At 40.6% G+C, this 21,094-nt stretch overlaps 3 protein-coding genes across 4 annotated transcripts; 1 reads left to right on the top strand and 2 right to left on the bottom strand.

Annotated features, from left to right (window-relative positions):
* Positions 1 to 261: 261 nt before the first annotated feature.
* On the bottom strand, positions 262 to 4,847 carry rraga (Ras-related GTP binding A). Of its 2 annotated transcripts, none has more exons than XM_085175426.1 (10): positions 4,754 to 4,847; positions 4,262 to 4,385; positions 3,996 to 4,095; positions 3,833 to 3,899; positions 3,506 to 3,728; positions 2,566 to 2,661; positions 2,296 to 2,418; positions 2,102 to 2,193; positions 1,898 to 2,013; positions 262 to 772 (listed from the first exon to the last, which is right to left on the bottom strand). In XM_085175426.1, exons 2-10 carry the CDS (start codon positions 4,286 to 4,288, stop codon positions 669 to 671), a joined length of 948 nt encoding a protein of 315 aa, XP_085031552.1. In that variant the 5' UTR covers positions 4,289 to 4,385; positions 4,754 to 4,847; the 3' UTR covers positions 262 to 668. The 2 variants fall into 2 exon arrangements, with proteins under 2 accessions (XP_085031552.1, XP_085031551.1); XM_085175425.1 differs by having other exon boundaries at positions 4,667 to 4,834.
* A 2,110-nt stretch (positions 4,848 to 6,957) lies between these two features.
* On the bottom strand, positions 6,958 to 10,587 carry LOC146509646 (charged multivesicular body protein 1b). Its single transcript, XM_085175427.1, has 9 exons — positions 10,461 to 10,587; positions 10,350 to 10,387; positions 8,796 to 8,893; positions 8,558 to 8,704; positions 8,391 to 8,459; positions 8,199 to 8,306; positions 8,059 to 8,102; positions 7,830 to 7,902; positions 6,958 to 7,668 (listed from the first exon to the last, which is right to left on the bottom strand). Exons 2-9 carry the CDS (start codon positions 10,363 to 10,365, stop codon positions 7,624 to 7,626), a joined length of 600 nt encoding a protein of 199 aa, XP_085031553.1. The 5' UTR covers positions 10,366 to 10,387; positions 10,461 to 10,587; the 3' UTR covers positions 6,958 to 7,623.
* Positions 10,588 to 10,677: 90 nt separating this feature from the next.
* Positions 10,678 to 19,501, top strand: LOC146509645 (terminal nucleotidyltransferase 5D-like). The gene is made up of 3 exons (XM_085175417.1): positions 10,678 to 10,900; positions 11,010 to 11,221; positions 13,685 to 19,501. Exon 3 carries the CDS (start codon positions 13,694 to 13,696, stop codon positions 16,007 to 16,009), a length of 2,316 nt encoding a protein of 771 aa, XP_085031543.1. The 5' UTR covers positions 10,678 to 10,900; positions 11,010 to 11,221; positions 13,685 to 13,693; the 3' UTR covers positions 16,010 to 19,501.
* Positions 19,502 to 21,094: the final 1,593 nt, after the last annotated feature.

The following is a 21,094-nucleotide window of genomic DNA, read 5'->3' as shown; positions in this document are numbered from 1 at the left end:
TTGCTGTCCATCCCCTGAAGTTGTCTCACTTAACAGGTGCACTATTTGCTATGTGTACAAGACAACTGGTGCCACCTGTCAAGTTAGCCTGGTGAGACTACAATGAAGAAAAGGACCAATAAGAACGATCTCTGATCCATCTCTGTGTACATCCGTTTACAGCGCCTGTTTCTAAAAGCAGTTAGTATTATCAAAGATTAAAAACAGAACCCCCCCCCTCCAAAAAAACCAAAAAACAAACAAACCACCCCACACTTCAAATATTTTTCTGAATAGAACTATATTGTTTGTAACAGCTTACAAACGACATTTGAAAATCAAATCATACAATATCTGCTGTTTCTCATACGGAGAGACATCCCCAATCACTGGGATTCACTGCATGGAGTGAATGAATCTACTGAAATATGACAAAGTGTGACAGCAAATGTAGCCCTCCCCTCCCCCACCTCTGTAGTAAACACAATACATTTCCCAACGAGTTGTTATCACTTCTCCCGTAAGAATTAGAGCAAAACAAAAACAAGATGATTTCTCGCGTAATAACTGTGATTGAATATGAAGATATAGACGAAACGGTGCAGGGCTGCTCATGTGACACCAGGAGACCGCAACATGCTGTCTGTGAACTGATTGGCTGAGAGTATCCACTGGGACAAATGCACAGGCTAGCGCATCCGCATGTGCAGGCTATGCTTGGGTCCATCCACTCGCTCCAACTTCTCAAAGTGTTTCCTAGCATTACGGATATTGATAAGAGTGGCTGCAGATGCTGGAAAAAAAGGAGATGCGAGTTCTTATTATTGTCTGTGTAGGTTCTCAGTCATCTAGGACAAGGTAATCTAAGCAGCCTGGAAAGAAAACTGACTGACCTCTCATCTAAGAGATTATTCAGTTCTAAAACCAAATGGTTGAGAGTCCCATGTAATTAAACCCTAGTGAGGATTATTCCTTAAGAGGGTCGTTGACCCACTATTGATCATGTCCCTCATCGCATGAGCCATGGTGTGAAAAAAGGTGTGAGTCATTAGCGGCAGAGGTTTGGGGTGAAACCATTAGTCCCTTTTCCATTACTACCTACTTTGATCGATCCGTCACTGATGGCCACAATTTTCAGGGCTTTCCATTACCTCATAGTATCAGGTACTAAAAAAAGTACCCGCTCAGCAGCTTTCCAAGTGATCTGAGCAGGTACTAAAATGTGACGTCATCAGACTGCATGCCACCTATTGGCTGGTCAGTGGCGTCACTCGATGAGTCACACCATGAGTGAGAGTGTCTCATTCACAAAAATCAAAACCACTATTTTTGAAACCCGGCAACAAGTGAAACGGCTACAAAAAAAAGTCTGACAAAAAGCCACAGACAGAGCAGCAGGTATATCATCGCCTCTACATCCACCTTTGTTGTAGCATTCTTGTCGGATATTAATTACGTCATGGGACGCTCTGATGCATTGCTATGACAATGAACGCGCACATTAGGTGGTACTCGATTGTAATGGAAAACCAGTCAATCCGAGTCGAGTCAAGGCAAGTTGAACGGAGCAGGTACTAATGGAAAAGCGGCTATTGTGAGACCTTGCCTCACCCCATCATGTGAGATCATCTGTTGCAAGATCTGAAATGCCTGGGAAGGGATCTCAAAACTTCCTCATGTCATGAGGTACATGATCAATAGAGGGTCAACGACCCTCTTAAGGGACACTCCCACTAGGGATTTGGTTTTAGAACTGAAGAAGCTTTTTGGATGAAAAGGTGAAATATCTTCAAGAAACTTCCAGTCGCTTTTCTTTCTAAGCTCCTTAGATGATGATGATGATGATTATTATTATTATCGTGATTTTTTTCTCATAACTGTGAATCTGCTGCAGAGAAATGTTATCTTCACTACTTACGAATAGAAGGGTCCGACATGATGACCATGACATAAGTGTTGGAGGTGAAGACGTCAATGAAGGCTGCAAAATTTGAGTTCCTTACTTCCATGCTTTGGAAGGAAGCTGCAAGTTTACTGGAATGATAAAATAAATAAAATTAAAGTCAACACACTCCAGCTGATGGCATCTGGAGAGGAGGCGGAGCATCTGCAAAACACTTACCTACAGCTGAGTTTGAACTGTTTGATAATGTTACTGATCTTCTCAAACCTGTGAGCGTCACGCTGCTCTTTGCACTGATAGTGGGAGATCACCTGCATTTACAAAACAACACGGGGAAACGACAAGATAAATGACTCTCATTTCCAAATTTGTATTTCCTGCCCAGACGCTGCAGAGGAAACGGACACTCTCACCAGGAAGGTCGCTCTCTCAAACAGAAGAACTTCATCTGCCTCTATGATCTGTGCAAAATTTCTCAGGTTTGTTTCCAGCTGCTGGACGTTTGGGATGAGCTGGTACACTATGCTGGACCAGGCCTGCAAAAAGAAAAAACCCAACAACGTTCAGCTAAATTTACAAAAAAAAAAAAGAAAAAGAAAAAAAGAAATAAAGAAAAAAAGCCTCAGCTTTATTAGCTGTGGCAATAAATAAATAAATAATATATGGACAGTCAGGTTCAAGACCTTATATAGGGTTTCATCCCAGATTGATGTCCTGAAGCATGTGCAAGCTAAAGGCCTGGACAGTCTTCGCAGATCTTCTTCACGTTCTTTAAAGATCTGTAAAGACAGAAAGGTCACACCAAAAGAGAAGTGGGACCAGCTCAAGATCAAAATAGACACAAATAAGTAAAATACAAAGAAAAAGTATGAAAGGATGTTATTTTAGATGTGATTAACATAACAGGCAGTAAAATTAAGAAGTGAACAATATGACCATTTACAAATATTATTGGTACCCTTGAGTTTAGGTTGTTCATATTCAGTTCATACTTAAATGGGTCATACTGTAGCTTACACATCAAAGTGATCCCTTTCACTTTTTCAGTGAAATAAAAGTTCAAGTTTCAATCAAGAAAAACTAGTGCAAAAGTCTAAAAAGGACCAGTTTAATGAGTAAATATATACAACTCATTTCCTGTGCTGGTGCCAGAGTCACTTATGTCTTGGTAAGGTTTTATTTTATTTTATTTTATTTTTTTGAATAACCAGCCAACAACTCAAGCAAACCTTAATAGTACATACTGTTATATTAACTTGTTTCCCCACTTTAAAGGAGTTCACAGACTCAGCTAAATGAAGTTGGAGTGGGAGACTTTTGTTGGAAGCTTTTTGGTGGAAACACATGGAACTGGTTCTACACTGGGCACTATGGCTGTGCTTGTGGAAAAGACTGAACAGTACAATCTTAGAAAATATGTAGTATGATCAATATTTTTTTTCCTGTTTCTGTTCTGGATGGGCAGTGTCATGTCTGAGTGAACCGGATCAGACTATTAATCAGCACTTGACTCGCAGATTAAATATCATTGTATAACACTGCAAATTCAAGACAGAGCAAAATAGTAACCCTGTGAGCGGGACAGCAGTACTAATGATGTATGAAATGTTACTTGAATCTCACCAAATCTCTCTGGTCTTCCTGCACAAGGTCCATTTTGTGCACAAGACAGAACACTTTGGCATCAGGGGAATTCTGCAGGATGGCTTCCAGACATGACTGGTAGTAGTGCATGTCTTTCTCTAGCTCACGGCTCTCAACGTCAAATACGTAAATAAGAACTTCTACATTTCTGAAAATGTTGTCTCTCTGGCTGGTGAAGTAGTTCTCCATGAATGTGTCCTGTCTGTTGGTTTAAAAAGCACAGATAAGTGATTAAAAATAAGGAATAACTTTGGCTTCTCAAAGCTGGTCCAGAAATGGCAAATAATTAGCAAATGTGTGTCCTACCCTCCACAGTCCCACAGGTTTAGAACCAGATTGCCAAGAAACCGTACATGGGAGTGTTCCACGTCAACTATGGTCAACAAATAAAACCAGAAGAGTTAAATAAATGTAGATAATGAAATGCTCAGCATTAAAAATAGATTTTCATATAAGACTGTGCTCTTACTTGTAGCTCCAAGGCGGCGTGTGTCTCGAGCTATGTAATTGGCAAAGATGATTGATCTCATACTGGTCTTTCCAGACCCACTTTTCCCCATCAGTAGCACCTGAAAAGCACACACACGTGACTCACTATTATAGTGGGAAGGGTAATTAGGTGGATTAATCTCTGATTTTAGAAGTACATGCTTGAAATCAAAGGACACTTCAAAAAGGATAAAATCAGTTCTCCGTAATGATCTAACAGATCTAAGCGATCTGCCCTTGCTTTACCTTTTTCTTCATTGCTGTGCTTGACATCCCCCTCAGCAAACACGAGTGTCGGGTATCTCAGTGAGCTGCGGGTCAGATGACTTCAGGCTGTGTCTGCAGCTGTCCTCCCCTTCCTCTCTTTGGGCTACGGAGAAAATCCCCCCCCAGAAAAAAAACCCAAAACGTGTTCATAACACGTGTGAACGCTTAAAACAGAAACAAATCAAACATATCCCGTAACATTTGATCTTTAATAATCCTCAATAAACCTGCTGGGCTTATTTACTCTTCTTTCTCTGTTATAAACACTTGAGCTAATGCTAACTTAGCTAGCCCGAAACAGTCCAGATATAAGGCTAGGTTAGCTTAGCTTAAATAAACGGCTGAATAGCTGCACTAAAATTCAACAGCGTATCATCAACCTACCCGAAAGAGTCGACCAGTTACCTAAACCGGTGCAGTTTTGAACAACAATTTCCCTTCGTTTAAACGAGTACAGTTGATAAACATTACTTGGTGAAAGCAGCAATGAAGTCAGGATCAGCTGCTTCCTGTGTACGCCAAGAGTCACATGATGAGTAATATGGGCTTTGAGCCCCGAGTTCTGTCTCACAGGCGACGTCATAGATTTAAACCTTACAGATGTTTTTAGATTAAAGTCTAAAAGAGAACAACAACCTTCAGTTTAACTCCGAAATAGTTTTAGTTGTAGCCCTTTTTTTTTTTTTTTAAAGAAGAGTGACTTTATACTTCAATAGGCTAAAGGCAAACCTTATTTATGAGGCATAATTTAAACCTCCCATATTGATTTGTATCGGAGAGTGGCTGCAATACAATTTATAGATGTATTGTTAATTATTAAAGACCTAAACTTTAACACTTAACATCAAAACAGGTCGTGACTTGTGAATTTCTTTAAAATTATAGCTTTATTCAGTACAATAGCACACCACGTCATGCCTTACATCTTATTTTTTATATATTCTTTTTATTTATTTATTTAGTTATTTTTATACATATGGATAACCTTAATTTATTTTTATTGTCTTTCAACCTGGTCCTGTTTTTATTGTAATTTGTATGTGTGTGTGTGTTTGTCTTTCTGTGCTCATAATTTTGTTCCGCAATGCATCTGTGATGTATTCACTGAGTGGCAATAAAGGGATATGAATTAAATAAAGAACCAAATAATAACCAAAGTAATGGCTGTAGGCGTGACTGGTTCTGGATTTTTGATTTATTTTTGAAACCTATTACGTGAAGCATTACAACGCGCTTTTAATTTCGCTGCTTTTGAGCGTCTCTATCATGACATTGAGATCAAAGATTTCTCAAAAAAAATTGTGTCTGATTATTATCATTCACACAATTATTCCCACTCACGCAAAAAGCGCTTCTTTACTTACATGATGCAGTTCCGCCTCTTGGCCACTAGAGGTCTGTTATAGACACCCGTAGGCTCAATGTGCGTGAAGGAACAGATTTCAAAATAATAATATAATCACAGAGGTGTCACTTGTGGGTTTAAATGCTAGAATTCATTGTTGAGTGTTTTGGCAAATGGCCTGTATTTGTATAGCACTTTACTTAGTCCCTAAGGACCCCAAAGCGCTTTACACTACATTCAGTCATTCACACACTCATGATGGCAAGCTACACTGTAGCCACAGCTGCCCTGGGGCGCACTGACAGTAGCGAGGCTGCCGGACACTGGCCCTCTGACCACCACCAGTAGGTAACGGGTGAAGTGTCTTGCCCAAGGACACAACGACCGAGACTGTCAGAGGCGGGTCTCAAACCGGCAACCTTCCGATTACAAGACGAACTGCCAATTCTTGAGCCACGATCGCCCCATTTTATCAGCTCTAATGGATAAACTGACACTAAGAAAAAACATTGTTGCCATTGTTGATAGTTCAAAAACAAAACAATAGTAAATATAATAAATATAAAATTGCCCACATTGAGAATCCTGATTTACAGTTTTTTTTTATTGTGACTAACTAGAATAATGTCACTTTAAACTGTGGTAGTACATTTGTGATTTCTTTAACAGATTTGGCTATTTGCTCATTAGCCTTTGAATGTAAGACTTAGCGTGAGAATCACATCAGCAACATAGCAATGACCGAATCTGTAAGAAGAAAGGACTAAATAAACTGGAACATTACATTTTTTGATCAGAAATTCATTATGCTCATTCATGTAACACCACTGCACACAAATCTCTTGACATCTCTCAATAGCCATCTAAAGAGATTTTTCTTGTAGAGCCGTTTTAAAGTGGGGGGGGTTTTCTGATCGTATCTGCATACAGTCCAAGTGAATATTCAAAAATAGAATGATTACTGAGGGGGACAACAGACAGAGCAGCTAATTTGGACCACTTGTCTATTTTAAGAGGAAAATTAAAGACTTGACTGGGAAGAAGAGGAAATCTGCATTTGGAAATCTCTCACAAAAGCAAGTCGAGACACTTCACTCACACCTGAGAAAACAGGTGTCATCCTTTATATATTCATAATGTGCTCAGTTTGTTTTTTTTGTGGCAAAATAATTGGAAAGATTACCACTGGAAATTGCTTTTACGAGTATCTGCAGCAGCCCTAACCCTCACAAAGCATGTGCGTACTTCTTAAAGTGGGCATTTCACTCCAAATAAAATATTCATAGTTAACAAAAGGAGGATGAATTGGTTTAATTAAAAAGCACAGAAATAAAAGTGTTATAAAATTTTATTGTTTTCTTACTGTTTATTTTCAGAACCCCTTTTCCAAATAATCAGCAAGATTATTGAAGACCAGAAAAACAAAACAAAAACAAAATTTCAGGCTAATCTTTCAGGAACCTCACGCAAATAAAATAAATCAACAGAAGAAGTCAGTTCACCGATAACTGGGGAGGTCTTCCACTCTTTGATGTCAAGAAGACAGAAAGAAATGCATAAATGTTGTCTGCAATCATGCAATCACAAACAAAAATTGAATTCTATCCTCCAAAATTCTTTATCATTTCACCAAAACTATATGAAATTGGCCTATAAATACAGGGTACTAACTGTCAAACTCCCACATCACATTTATGGACTTCTTAAATATACATATTTAACAATAATCATAAATTACTTCCTCTTTATTGGTAAATATATATATTCAAGAATTACATACATTTTCCATACCAAGTAAACCACTTTAATAACGTGATGTTATCATAAATATATCACCAACATGAGGAAAAGTGATACAATAGCCCCTCAAAGGAGACAGAAGATGTAAAAAGGAGAGAAGACATGATGGAAATAAAAAGGTGTTGGGGAGTTATATTCAGGTAGTGTACAGACGCTTTGGAGTCCTCTTCCAGCGCCATTCGACTGCAGTCATTCTTTACATCTGATCTCTAAGTTTGGCGAGCCTTTGAGACAGTTCATCCTTTGGATATGAGAGTGAGAGAAAAGACAGCGATTAAATGAGGATGAAGATGAGACCGTTTTTGTTTGCTGGATCCACAAAGAACTTCTTCCTGTTTTTCTTCATCTATGCGAGTTTTGCAAATGTGGGAGTAACAGCTATGATGTTAAAAGCATGTGTACCTGTTCTGCAGAGGCCACGCTGGTACCCACTGATCCCGTCTGTCCTTGAGGGAGCTCCATGTTCAGATCCAACCTAAGCAAGAGGCGGACATGGGAAGTGTACACTTTTAAACCAAAATGAAATATCTACTCTTTCATAACACCCTGTAAAACATCAGATCATATCTATGTCTCTACATCACACGCTGGCCCATGTGATCAGATATTTCACAAACAGTGAAAATGTTACCCTGCTTCATCAGCCATTTCGTGCAGCAACGACTCCACTTGATTCTGAAACACACATGACACAGCAGGTTTCACCTTTGAGTCTTTAACGGCCTGACAGCGTGAAAGAATATAAGAATAAACTGGCACGGCGTGGGGTACCTGTGGTGTTGTGAGAGTTGTCGTGCTGCTCATCGTATCCTCCATCTGGGCTGTCTGAACATCCAGTGTCTCAAACTGGTGTTCAAATTTATCCATGAGAGCAGAAATCTTAAAACAAGCATTGATGATGTGTTTTAATCGGTTCTTTCTTACTTAAATCATCACATTATATCCACATGTAGACTGTTGTACCTTTTCCAGATTCATACTCTTCAATGTGGCGTCCATGCCTTTCACCACTCCAGCCATTGATTTTGTGACCTGAGATAGAAAAACACCACATCAGTCAAATAGCCACAAACAGAGCTCAAACTGAAATGTTGTCTTCAGCCTCTAACTGATCTGATGGACTACAGCACCTGGTTCATTGTGACTGCAGTTTGGACCCTCGCTGCCACAGCATCTACCCGAGCGCTCATCCGCAGGAAGTTCACAGACTGGTTCTTCTGTCTGATGGCGTTTTCTGCATGAATTCTTGCCACTTCCATGTTTCCTTTCTGGATGGCCTGTGGGGTGGCAGACAAAAATAATGGTTCAGTAAAATCTTGAGCAGTCTTTCATGAACTGATGAATGGATTCTGAGTCATCACTGCTTACCTTCTTGACTTTAGCCTTCTCTAATTTTTCCTCTTTGTCACATTTCTTGGAATTTCTTTGGAGTTCTTTGGCAGCAAACTTTAGATTGAAGAGATTTTCTGGTACAACAAGTTAAAGAAGAACAAAGCCCAAATACAAACCCCAAAGACCAAAATCTGTAAACCTCCGTCTCCTCACATAAGTTTGGCCTAAACTAAAACGCTGTAATAATTATTGGAAAAGGAGACAGTTCATAAAGAGACATAAAGATTTTAAATCTGGTATCAGGTGATAGTTCTCACAATTTATTTATTTTTTAACCATGATCTGATGCATTTAAACCACTACAGGAAGATAAAAATTAAATGCATCTCCTTGAATTTCAAGGTAAATAAATGATCACCAAATGTGAAATAAACCTGAAGCTGGTGCTCTGATGTCATGGGAATACTGTGAAACTAAACACTCCAGCCAAAAATACACTCAAACATAGATGTGCAAGCAGAAATTTGATATCAAGGAGAATATGTCTTAAACACAAGTGTTGCCAGGGCGCGTTGTTATCCAGTTTTGAACCCTATACTTTAGTAGAAGATATAAATACAAACTTAGCAGTTCAGTCAGTCTATTCTAGATAAGTGTTGCGTAATTCTGACCCATATTAGTCAGACTCAGATAACAAAGGTCTGACATCATCACGTGACTTTTGGATGGAGAGATTTGCTACAAAAAAAATGTCTGTCACACCTTTGAGCCACACAACAATGGTTTGTGTATCTATTTTCTCAGCTTAAATACAGTCATGTGGGCAAAAAGCAGAGTTGCACCAACAGACTGAAGAAACAGCATCACCACTGCATGATCTGTCCACAAGAGAGCACTGACAAGTTCATTTTCCATCCTGTTTACTACCCGTGTTACTTAAAATTCTTTTTAATCAAAGTCTATTCAAATGGATTATCTTTAAGATTTACTGTTTATTAAAAATACTATTAGTCAGCTGGATTTTAAAACCCGTAATAACAATGTCAATACAGCCCTTAAAATTCTATTGTCAGTCTGAATAACATTTACATTTAAAAAAAAAAGTCTGAGATTTGTTCCCATGAGTTATACTGTGACAGGTTACAAAACAGGTATTTTTGGAGTTTTCTAATAATTTGCCTATGTTTGTATGGCTCCCGGAAACCACCGCCGCGCTGTGTTCAACAACACACATCCACCTTGTTCCTTTATTATGATTCGGAGTGCTAGCTAACACCCAAACTTCACGGGAAACTACCGAGCGCCAGCTGCTTTATTTACACCCATTAGCAGTGTAAGCTCTTAAGGCCTTCAGCCCAGCTTGGTCGCCGTGTTACGTCGCCTATACAGACTATGAAAGGTTCAGGTTATTCGGTAAGGCGTTACCTGTGTCTTCGCTCAATATCAAACATGTTCCGCGACGCTTCAGACATCTGTCGCACATTAATCTCAGCAGTCTCGTCAAAAAACACCGTGTTGTGTTCGCCCGTTTAGCTCGGCGTTAACATTACACCAAGTGACTCTCTCTCACCGCTCTTTTTAAAAGGATACTTTCCATGCTGGGCATCTTGAGGCCGTTCTTTTAAAATCTAACAGTTACACAATAAAATCAACACACAAAAAAGTTGCTAAATATAACAAAACTTCCCAGTAAAACTTCACCTTTTCAGGTTTCGGTCCTCGTCTTCTTCCGCACTTCCTGATGTCTGATCAAAATATGGACGACGTCAGCGTCACGTGGTGACGGTATTCCATTCAGACGTCACGAAGGAGCGGCTAGCCCCCCTCCTCCACCCGAAATGTGAATGAGAATAAAAAAAAAAAAAAAAAAAATAAATAAATAAAACTAACGTTAAAACACCGCAGTTTTTTCTACGAGTAAACTCCGGCTGAGCACAGTGACCGAGTGAGCACAGACTGATAAAAGTGGACGTGGCGTTGTACCCGGCGGAGTGCCGGTGGGCGGTGAAAGCGGTTGATTGATGATTAGATTTACGGTGTGGATCACGGCTGGGAGAGAGGATGACTCACTCCGTCTGATGTGATGTTCACCCCGCAACAGCTCGGCAGTGCGGTGGCACGCCGGTAGTTCAGCCTGACAGGTCGGTGTGCTCTGCCGTTACAAGCCAAACTTTACCAAACACTTCAGATGCGTTTGGAGGGCGCTCAGATACGTTCTTTGTTTCAAACTTGAGTGGTTGTCACTTGCAGTTAAGGAAGACACCGAGCGTCGTGATTTACCGTAAATTTCGTGACGCCTGATTGCCATGGAAACAGGGCTCCTGCGCTGAGAGGAAAGTGTCCGCGTTATAACTTCAGCTTCAGCATCAACCTTTCCAACGAGGTCGCATAAACCTGTTGGATACTTCACAGTTTTCATTTTTCTTGTCTCTGCCCTGGCTTTACTTTCCACCACGAAGCAGGTGAGTTTTTATTTGTATTTTGTAAACGCATAATTATCTCTTCTGCTGGCACAACGCAGTAAATGCACCCTTTTTTTCTCCTTCCTTCAGCATATTGCTCAGTTTCAGCCAAAAAAAGCAAACAAAGAAACAAAGATTGGCCTGTTTATTTACTTACACTGTCTGTCAACTTGTCAACTAGTAGCTTGTAAATGGAGCGGAAAATCCAGATGCTGGTCACATCTGGAACTAATCTGTGATACATTTTAAGTTCCGAGGACAACACGTTGCTCTGTGGTTGAAACATTAAAGAGCAAAATGTTGTTGGTCCAAGCAGAAATGCCCACCACCAGCCTTTTGTGTGTCCCCCACATCACGATCACCATCTGTGTGCTCAGTATTGTGGAGTGGACTATGCTTCAATCCATTCACAAGCTTCCCTGCCTAAATATTTCAAGAGTTTCACAGCCATAATGCCACCGCAAGTGGTGCATTTGGTGTCGTGGTGGTTTTGTTTTTTTGCGCACAGAGAAACAATCCAGGAGAGCCAACGTGTGATGCTTCATTCAGTGGCTGTATGAGTCATATAGTCTTATCTATAAAGAAGCCAAGTGGCAGAGGAGCAGTCCTGCTGCAGGACCGAGCTGATATAACCCCTGAGATTCACTAGAGGCTGCTGTGGGCCATGCTTCCCTGTGCCCCGAGTTGCTGCCACTGACTGCATTTTGCATTGATGACCGTCAAATACTAACACAGGATAGAGGATGCAGAAGGCTGGTCACACGCTGTGCGCAGCACAGTTAATTAAGTGCTGTTTACAGTACGTCACAGAGCCGTGAAAACCATGTGAATGGAATCGGTACAATTTGCGTCTCAGTTTGCATTTTTAAAAATGGGGTTAAAACATTTTCACAGGTATTTTCATTAAGCTTTAGCCACTATGCTCATATTTGATGTAACACGTTAAAATTGAACCATTCCCTTTTCTTTGATCTTTATATAAACTATATATGAGGAGCTATTATGAAGGAGTATTGCATGAAAAATATTCTTAGAACAGCACACTTTTGATTTTAATTGAATCTGACCTGAAAGTTGATTAAATTTATTTATCAAGTTATGCAGATTTAAACATTAGATTTCAAACACTGCTGGTTTCATTTTGATTACCAGCTTATGCTGGTAGTATATAATAAGCTAAATGCACCTATTTCTTAGCTACATTTACAGATACACACATAAGTGGAGCTCTTCTCTGTGGTGTGTGTTCGGTAACAGGCTAAAATCTGACATTTGTCTCTGTACAGAGTGAGTCAGCGTGCATTAATGATGACGTAGACCACCTTTCCCCCACTCTAACTCATTTCCCCTTTACCCCCTTCTTAATTTAAAGAGTTTAACAAAAACCATGTCAGATACAATTTGTTGTGACATTAAAAGACCAGGAACATTTACGCCATGCTGTATATTTGCAGAAAGATGTAGTCTGGGGGTATTAACCGCAACCCTGTTTTTATTATGCATGACTCCCTCGGATTCCTTTTGACATAGAGGTGCAAGCCAAACAGACAAATCCAGCTTGCCTTATACAGAACGACCAGGTTCTGTAGTCGCTAAGTTGAATTTCTTCCATGATTACCAGTCAGCTGCTGAATGACAGACAGGTGAGTCACCTGTAACTAGGACATGTAATCATGGAAGAAATTCAACAAACTTGATTACTGAATATTTATCCAATGTGACCAACAAGTAAAATGGTGTGAAAGGCAGCTGGCAGTGTCCATGGCTGGCAGAGAAAAAGCCCCAGTTCAGTGTGGGAGGGGTCGTAAAGTAGAAACAATGTTACATATTTGGCCTGTGTATTTGATTAGCTGATGTACATGGTCTTAGTTTTATGGTCTGTGGCAGACATTCTGACACGATCTTATAAGAACATATTTTTATTACATTTGTTGGATTACTGGGAAAATATCATTTGTTACTGTGCGTCATCAGTGGCTTATGTTTAAGCCCTTACTGTGCCACTTATTTGACTTTGCCATATGTTACGATTCTGTTACCATCTAGTGGCAACACACCAGGCAAGCTAATCACCGAGATATCCTCAATCCTCAGAGATGCCCATTATTCCTAATGCTGAATTGCTGAATTTCAAATCCAACTAATAAACAATTAGCACATATTGCAGTCAGAGAGGAATGAGGGTGGCAAAAGACTTTAGCTCATATATGCATTTTTGTTTGACTGCATTTTTGACACAATACTTTACAGAGGAGAGAAAAACAAAGGGGCAAAAGCCAAGTCTACAAAACCTTTCTTTGCACACTCTCTTGCAAAGGCTCAGCGCTAGTGGCTTATCCAGCTCTACGTAAAAGTGCATTTTTTCACAGGATGTTATGCTTTCTGATCTCTTTTCCTGCTCCATGCGTTCCCTTGCCAGTGTAAGATGTTAGTCATAATGTGATGCAAAACTCTGTTTCACAGGTGAAGACGATGGAGCTTCAAACAGAGAAGAGGTTCCACAACCTAACCCTGGAGCAAGTTCAGGCTCTTGACAAAGTTTTGACTGAGGTAATCCCCATCCATGGGCGAGGTAATTTTCCTACACTGCAGGTGAGAGCGAAAGACATCATTCGTGTAGTGAAGGACCGTCTGGTTGAAAGGAACATTCAGGTTAAAGATATACGCCTCAACGGCATGACTGCCAGCCACATCCTCGTTAAAGACAACGGGCTTGGCTACAAAGACTTAGACATCATTTTTGGAGTGGAGCTTCCGAGGCAGGAAGACTTCCAAGTTATTAAGGAGGTGGTGCTGGGGAGCCTGCGAGACCTTCTCCCTTCTGGGGTTAACCGACGTAAGATCACCTGTCTGACAATGAAGGAAGCCTATGTGCAGAAGATGGTGAAAGTTTTCAATGAGCATGATAGATGGAGCCTTATCTCGCTTTCTAACAACAGGGCTAAAACTGTGGGGCTCCGATTTGTTAGTTCCCTAAGACGACAGTTTGAGTTCAGTGTGGACTCCTTCCAGATTATATTAGATCGTATGCTCGAATCTTACTGGGGGAACGAAAGGAAACAAGAATGGAAGTTGGCGCTGACTGCTGGGCCTTCATCTAAAAAGGACGATGACGATGAAAGCAAAGGACAAGAGAAGCCGAGCATTCCTCAGGAGGTTGAACATGATATGAAAGAAGATTCTGCAGTGGTGACTAGCACAGAAAGTCCGTGCCAGGATGAAGCTGTTTCTCCACTCGAGGAAGAGCTTCGTCACGAAGAGGTCGAGAGTGTAGACGAAAAGCCCGAGGTGCAGCAGGTGCTGGAACCGGAGAGCATAAGCTTACAACAGGAGGAAGAGGAAGTGGAGGGCATTGAGGATGTACAATCAGAGGAGGAAATTGTGTTTGAGATGTGTGAGAAAAAAGGAGAAGAGAAAGAACAGTGTGAAATCAATTATCCTGTAGCTGCATCGCCCAAAACTTTATTTTCAGATGTTGGGGATCCTCTGACGACACATGCATGTTTAACCCTACAGAGTAATGATGAAAAATACGAGGCACAAGCTTCCCAGCCTGTAGTGTGCACATCACATACAGAAAAACCAGCTCCACAGGATTTAACTCATTGTGAAGAAAAGTTCAACGTAGACTCTGTAAGCTGCAGGACTGATTCTACCCCAAACCCGCAAGATTCAAATCTTGAGTTTTCCTTTCCTCCCCCAGCTAAAAAATCTTGCAGCACATCAGCGGACATTGTGCCGGATTACTGCCCCTCCCCGAAATTACAAAGAAAAATGTCACGGAAGTTGATTAGTAAGCCTGAAAAATGGTCTTTACTAACCGATCTGTCAGACCTCACCACACAGCTGTTTCCACCCATAGAGCTACCAAAACAACTTCAGCCAAAACCTGCTGTGCTGGAGAGTTCTCAAGTTCACAGTTCAAACATACCAAGCTGTCAGACGGAGAACTCGGAGGGTACAGATGTACTTACAGTTCCCACACACAGTATAGTCAGTACACCGCAGGATGGGACTTGCTCCAGAGAAACTTTAGAACAAACTGTTAAGCCAAAACACTCAAAGGAGCCTCCTGATTCAGAGCCTCAAAGCAACCCATGTGCAGCAGGTGTGGTCTCACAGCCTCAGGTATATGAGCATAAACCGGAGCTGGCAGACGCCGTCCCAAACAGCTGTGAGTCAAGCTCATGGCTTGGGGAAGCAGGAGAGCCCACCATCACTGTTGAAGCTGAGTGCATGTACGGAGACTTTAATCAGGCTATGGATCATCTTCGAAACCGCCTCATTGCCACCCACAACCCAGAGGAGATCCGGGGTGGGGGATTGCTAAAATACAGTGACCTGCTAGTGAGGAACTTCCGGCCAGCCAGCGAGACAGAGATAAAGTCCCTGGAGCGATACATGTGCTCCCGCTTCTTCATCGACTTTCCTGACGTAGGCGAGCAGCAGCGGAAGATTGAGGCCTACCTGCAGTGCCATTTCATCGGCAGCGAGGAGACTAGTAAGTATGACTATTTGATGACCCTGCGGCGCGTGATAGATGAGAGCACGGTGTGTTTGATGGGACATGAGAGGAGGCAGACCCTCAACATGATCACAGTGCTGGCTCTAAGGGTGCTGGGCGAGCAAAACGCCATCCCCAACACGGCCAACGTTACCTGCTTCTACCAGCCGGCTCCATACATGACAGAGCCCATTTACAACAGCTACTTCATCACTCAGGCCCAGCCGCCTCTGGTCTACCACCCGTACCCTTTACATGTCCACATGCAGACTGGTCTGGTGTAGCAACGTTGATGTGCCAACAGGGAGGCATGCAAGCTGCTTTCAGCATGGTGCTCTGCAAGCAGAAGCACAAATGCAAGTTTTAGCAACAAAAAACAACCACGGGCGCAGTGGTGTTTAATGTTTTGAAATCCCTCCTGCTTATGACATGAAAGGCAATGAAAGGTCAGAACTGCAAGTGGTCTGGGATCAAAGCACGTCACCCTTTCAAGATGAACACTTTTGACAAAGGAAAGAAACACAAGGAACCCACTTTTCAGAGAGCTTGTGAAGAGGATCGTATTGAAGCCGAGGGACTTTATTTGTGGCAGCTTCAGCTGCGTTTCGGTGGAGCTCTGAACTGATCATCATCCCGTGATGAGAACATCGTATTGTGATACTTTCCTTATGGTTCGATAAACCTCTCTAACAATTAAACAAAATACACCTGTTGGCAACAGAAATCCTAGTTTGAGTAAAGTTTGGGTCATGGTAATTTCTCCAGGGTTAAATCTCCCATATAGGTGTTTTCTAAGTCGACAGCCTTCGTAGAGTAAAGTCAAACGTGTGGTTATAACTATGTATTCACTGTAGAGGAATAGGACTGCATTTACTAAAAGAAAACATTAGACGAAATCTCTTGTGGTGTTTCCATAATCTTGGTGCCAAGTTCTGTGTTTTTGTGATTGTAAACATCATTTCAGAGAGCAGAAAAGTTTAGTGCCATTAGGGACTGTGTGGACATTACCGGGTTGATAAGGGGGCCTTTGTAGAAATACACACAAAAAAAAGACCTTCTACATCAAAGCCCTTGTAAGTGTAAATCATACTCTTAGAAAAACAAGAAAGCATCAGAGTTTTTGTTTGGAGAAGACTTCTCTTTAATTATGAAATGAAAACTTTCAAGCTAGCTTCAGATTAAAGAGTTGGCACACAAAAAAAGACAAATTTGAGTTAATTAGGACATCCGTCAATGAATATCAGGCACAATAATGTGTCATAGTTGGCAAAAACTGAGAACAAGACCAGCATATTTTTTTGGGTGACAGATGGAATTTGGTTGGTAATTACCCTGTAGATTGTCATATGTTTTGGCCTGGTTATAGCTGGTCCATAATCTCCTAATGAAACACAGTGAACATCTTATCCGAGAAAAATATTGTTTCACTGAGGGTGTGACTTAATCAGATTTTATTGGCAGTGGAATAGCAACAAAAGGAAAGGTCAAACAAACAGCTTTTGATGGCTGTGTTGCTAAATCCTGACAAGTAAACGCACCATAACAACTTGCCAACCACTCCATACTTTACAGGAAGGTCAAAAAATTACAACAAAGACCATATAATCTCTTAATATGTGGGTATTCATGTACAATCTCAATTTTAAAAAAGTTTGGACGCTGGGTAAAATGTGAATAAAAATAGAATGCAGTGATTTGCAAATCTCATAAAGCATTAAAGAACAAAGAAAATGTATCAAATTTTTATACGTTTTATGTTTTCAGGAAAAATATTAACTCCTTTTGAAATTGATGGCAGCAGCACATCTCAAAAAAGCTGAGATGGGGCCCACAAAAGACTGGAAAGTAAGTGGTGCTACAAAGGAAATCAGTATTGGATGCCCGTGATGTCCAGGCCCTCGGACAGCACTGCCTTAAACAACATGATTCTGCCATGGATATCACTGCATGAGCCCAGGAACAGTTCAGAAATCACTGTTCACTGTGCCATCTACAAATTCAGGTTAAAGCTCTGTGATGCAAACAAGAAGCCATACGTGAACATGATCCAGAAATGCCGCCATCTTTAAAATGGACTGAAGTAAAGTAGAAAATCTGGTGTGTAGAATTATGGATGCTGAATCCTCCAGACTAAAGAAGCTTGTTATAGCAGCGCTCGGTTTAAAAGCCTTTCATAAATTCAGTATGGGTAATCTGGTGTGGGGGTGCATTAGTGCCTGTGGAACTGGCACCCAGTGCTAAAAGGTATATACAGCAACACGCTCTCCCATGCAGAAGACATTTTTCAGGGAAGGCCTTGCATATTTCAACAAGACAATGCTAAGCTACTTACTGCATCTATTGCAGCAGCATGACTTCCAATAGAAGAGTCTAAGTCTGGCAGTAGACCAAACCTTTCACCATTTAAAAAAATTTGATGCACCATAAGGTGAAAAATACGACAAAGAAGACCCCTAGAATCCAGTATCAGACAAGAATGGGGCAACTTTCCTCTCCCAAAAGTCCAGAAGTTACTCTCCTCAGTTCCAACAGGTTTACTGGCTGTTGTGATGCTACACAGTAGTAATTGTGTCCCTGTCCCAACATTTTTTGAGATGTGTTGCTGCTATCGAATTTAAAATGAGCTACGTTTCTCTTGAAATGCTACCTTTTTTCAGTTTAAACATCTGATATGTTTTCTGTGTTCTACTGTCAATAAAATATGGGTTTGTGAGACATGCAGATCATTACATTTGAGCACCTCATCATCCACACTATAAAAGCTAATAGATAAAAGATGTTTTCAAAGGTCTTTAATCTTTTATTTTAATACAGAGTATTTATATATAAACCCATATTATTAATGATAACAACAAGGATGGCAGAGAAATGATTTCTGAGGCTTCTTCACACCTAATATGTTTCCTACAGTCCCTTAAAATGTTAAGACACACCTCTGCTCACAATAAGTGACAGATGTCATGTTCCTAGGATTGTTGTTGTTGTGTGTTTCTGAGTGTGTTGATATTTATTATGACATAGTGTAAAATTCTGAGCTTAGATCTGTGCCCATATAAGATTCAAACTTACCTGCATTTTAGAACTAAATTCTCCTATTCCGTGTCAGGGAATTACCACAAACATTTTCCTTCTTATGGATTTGTGACCGAGGGTTTGGCTGTCTTGTTTTTAATTTTGTTCACACAAAAGCTGAGAAATGACAGCATGTTGAATCCCTTTTCCCACAGTCGACAGGCTGAATAGAGTTTGTGTTTGTATAATGTGTTGACAGCTGTTTGTTGTAGTGGACGAGGTAGATGTACGTTCTGTCGGGGTGGTGCCTGCTATTATGTGCAAAAATGTTACTGCTCATTTTAATTATTTCAGCTGTCTTCAGTGCAGCCAGCAGTTATTGCACTTCTGTCTTTGTGTGTTTGTTCACTGTGTATGCATAGTACATGTAATCAGTATATTAAAAAAAAACAACAAAAAAACTAAATCATTTAAGCACAGGTTAGGATATGTGGACTATTCACACTGAGACTGAAGCACAATGTAAATGCACTTAGGTGTTGTCGAGTAATAAAGGTGTTGGACATGCTCGTGACTCTCCACATAAGTATCGAACACATCTAAAGTACTCTGTGGTGCACTATGTAGTGGTTGTATCTATCTTTAGACTCTGGGTTTGTTGTGTATCGTTAAGGAACTGTTATGCCAGTAGAGAAATGTCCCTGTTATGATATCTAGTTGCTCAGATTGTTGTGTTATTGTGATAATAAATCTAACACAACCTCTCTTTGTCTGGAGTCTTTTCCTTTGTGGTCAGACTTCCACTATATCATTTTTAAAAGCTGCATTAAATCTTCAGAGTAATAACCTGTTTGACACTTATCATTCTGTACCAATATTAAACCGTGTGAAAGCCTGTTTTATTTCCCTTTAATTCCTTACATTTGTAAGGAAAATGCATTTTGGGGTTGAGCAGCAGAGTTGAGCATGTGGGTTGCACCCATTAAAACCTGGTAAATCTGCTCTGCCAATGCAAAACAGCTGATTCATTGATCAAAACAACCACACTGGCCAACAAATGATGGTTAAAGAATGGGACCCCATCCCACAGCAGTGTGTGACCAAGCGGTTGACCAGCATGATGGGGAGGTGCCAGGCTACTGTGGCTCTACACGCCAAGGCCTCTGTTGTTAAATGAATACATTTTTAAATTGCTTCATTAGACTTCAATCATTCAATCCAATAAACAGCACCAAACAAGTGTCAATAGCAGAATATATTTTTCTTCAGCGCAACCTACATGCTCAACTCTGCTGCTCAACCCACAAATGCATTTACCTTACAAATGTGCCACCATTTAAGGGGAAACAGACCTTCCAGTGGTTTAAGATTTATTGCCAAGAAGTATTGTTACAACAAAGAAATGCAAAAAAAACCCCACACTGTCCTTACTTTTTCTGCCACATTTAGAATAATAATATTCTTGTGCTTCATTATGAGTTATTAGTATAATTAGGCAGATTGGTGTATGGTGGTGAAGGTCCTGGGTTCAAATCCACCAGGTGGCTGCGGTCTTTCTGTGTAGAGTTTGGGTTTTTCATCAGGTCAACTACGCAGCTACTTTCATCTTCCCCCTTATTCACCAGGAGATGCCACAGTGGCAGCTCTGCATGTTTGATTGGGCAGATTTTTATGCCAGATACTCAGATTCCTCCAGGAATTGGAACTTCCCCTTGTTAGTAAAATGTGTAAACCACTACTCTATGGATCTTCTGCATGTGAGGTCAACTGGCAATTCTAAATTGAATGGCAACCCATCCCAGGACGCATCTCATTTGCCGAATGACATTTGGCTGGAGCCCCACACAACTTTAACCTGTGTAAATGTGGTTAAGAAAAAGGGTGGATGGGTCATATAATTAGAAAAATGTCCTGAGGGATGCTACATCCTTACTCTAGGTTATGTTTTGGCACATTATTAAGATGAGGACCTATAATCAGTCTTGTGAGAGCTGATGGGTGTGTCTCTAGGATTTACGTTTTATATGAATAATTCATACTTTCCCAGGAGCACATTACCAATTTTCACAGTATTTTGGTAAGACCACCCTCAATTGTATAATGCTGCATTTTAAAGGATGTAATTCTAATCATTACCTTATTAATGCTGAAGACAAAACTGGCCAACACACTCTTTTCCTGCCGTGTGCTGCACTCACCCAGCAGCTGTAGTTTACAAAGAAAAAGCCTTTAATCAGATTTTAATCACTTGATATAAGCATTTGAGGATTTAGCAGTTTAAGACTCAATTTAGATATAGAATGAAGGTGTTTTATATAACAAGTCACCTTTTCCTTTTTTTTTTGTTGCTGTTTGGC

The sequence above is a fragment of the Neolamprologus multifasciatus genome, chromosome 10 (assembly GCF_963576455.1).
Source record: "Neolamprologus multifasciatus chromosome 10, fNeoMul1.2, whole genome shotgun sequence".
Classification (NCBI taxonomy): Eukaryota; Metazoa; Chordata; class Actinopteri; order Cichliformes; family Cichlidae; genus Neolamprologus; species Neolamprologus multifasciatus.
This window is presented reverse-complemented; position numbering and strand designations above follow the sequence as displayed.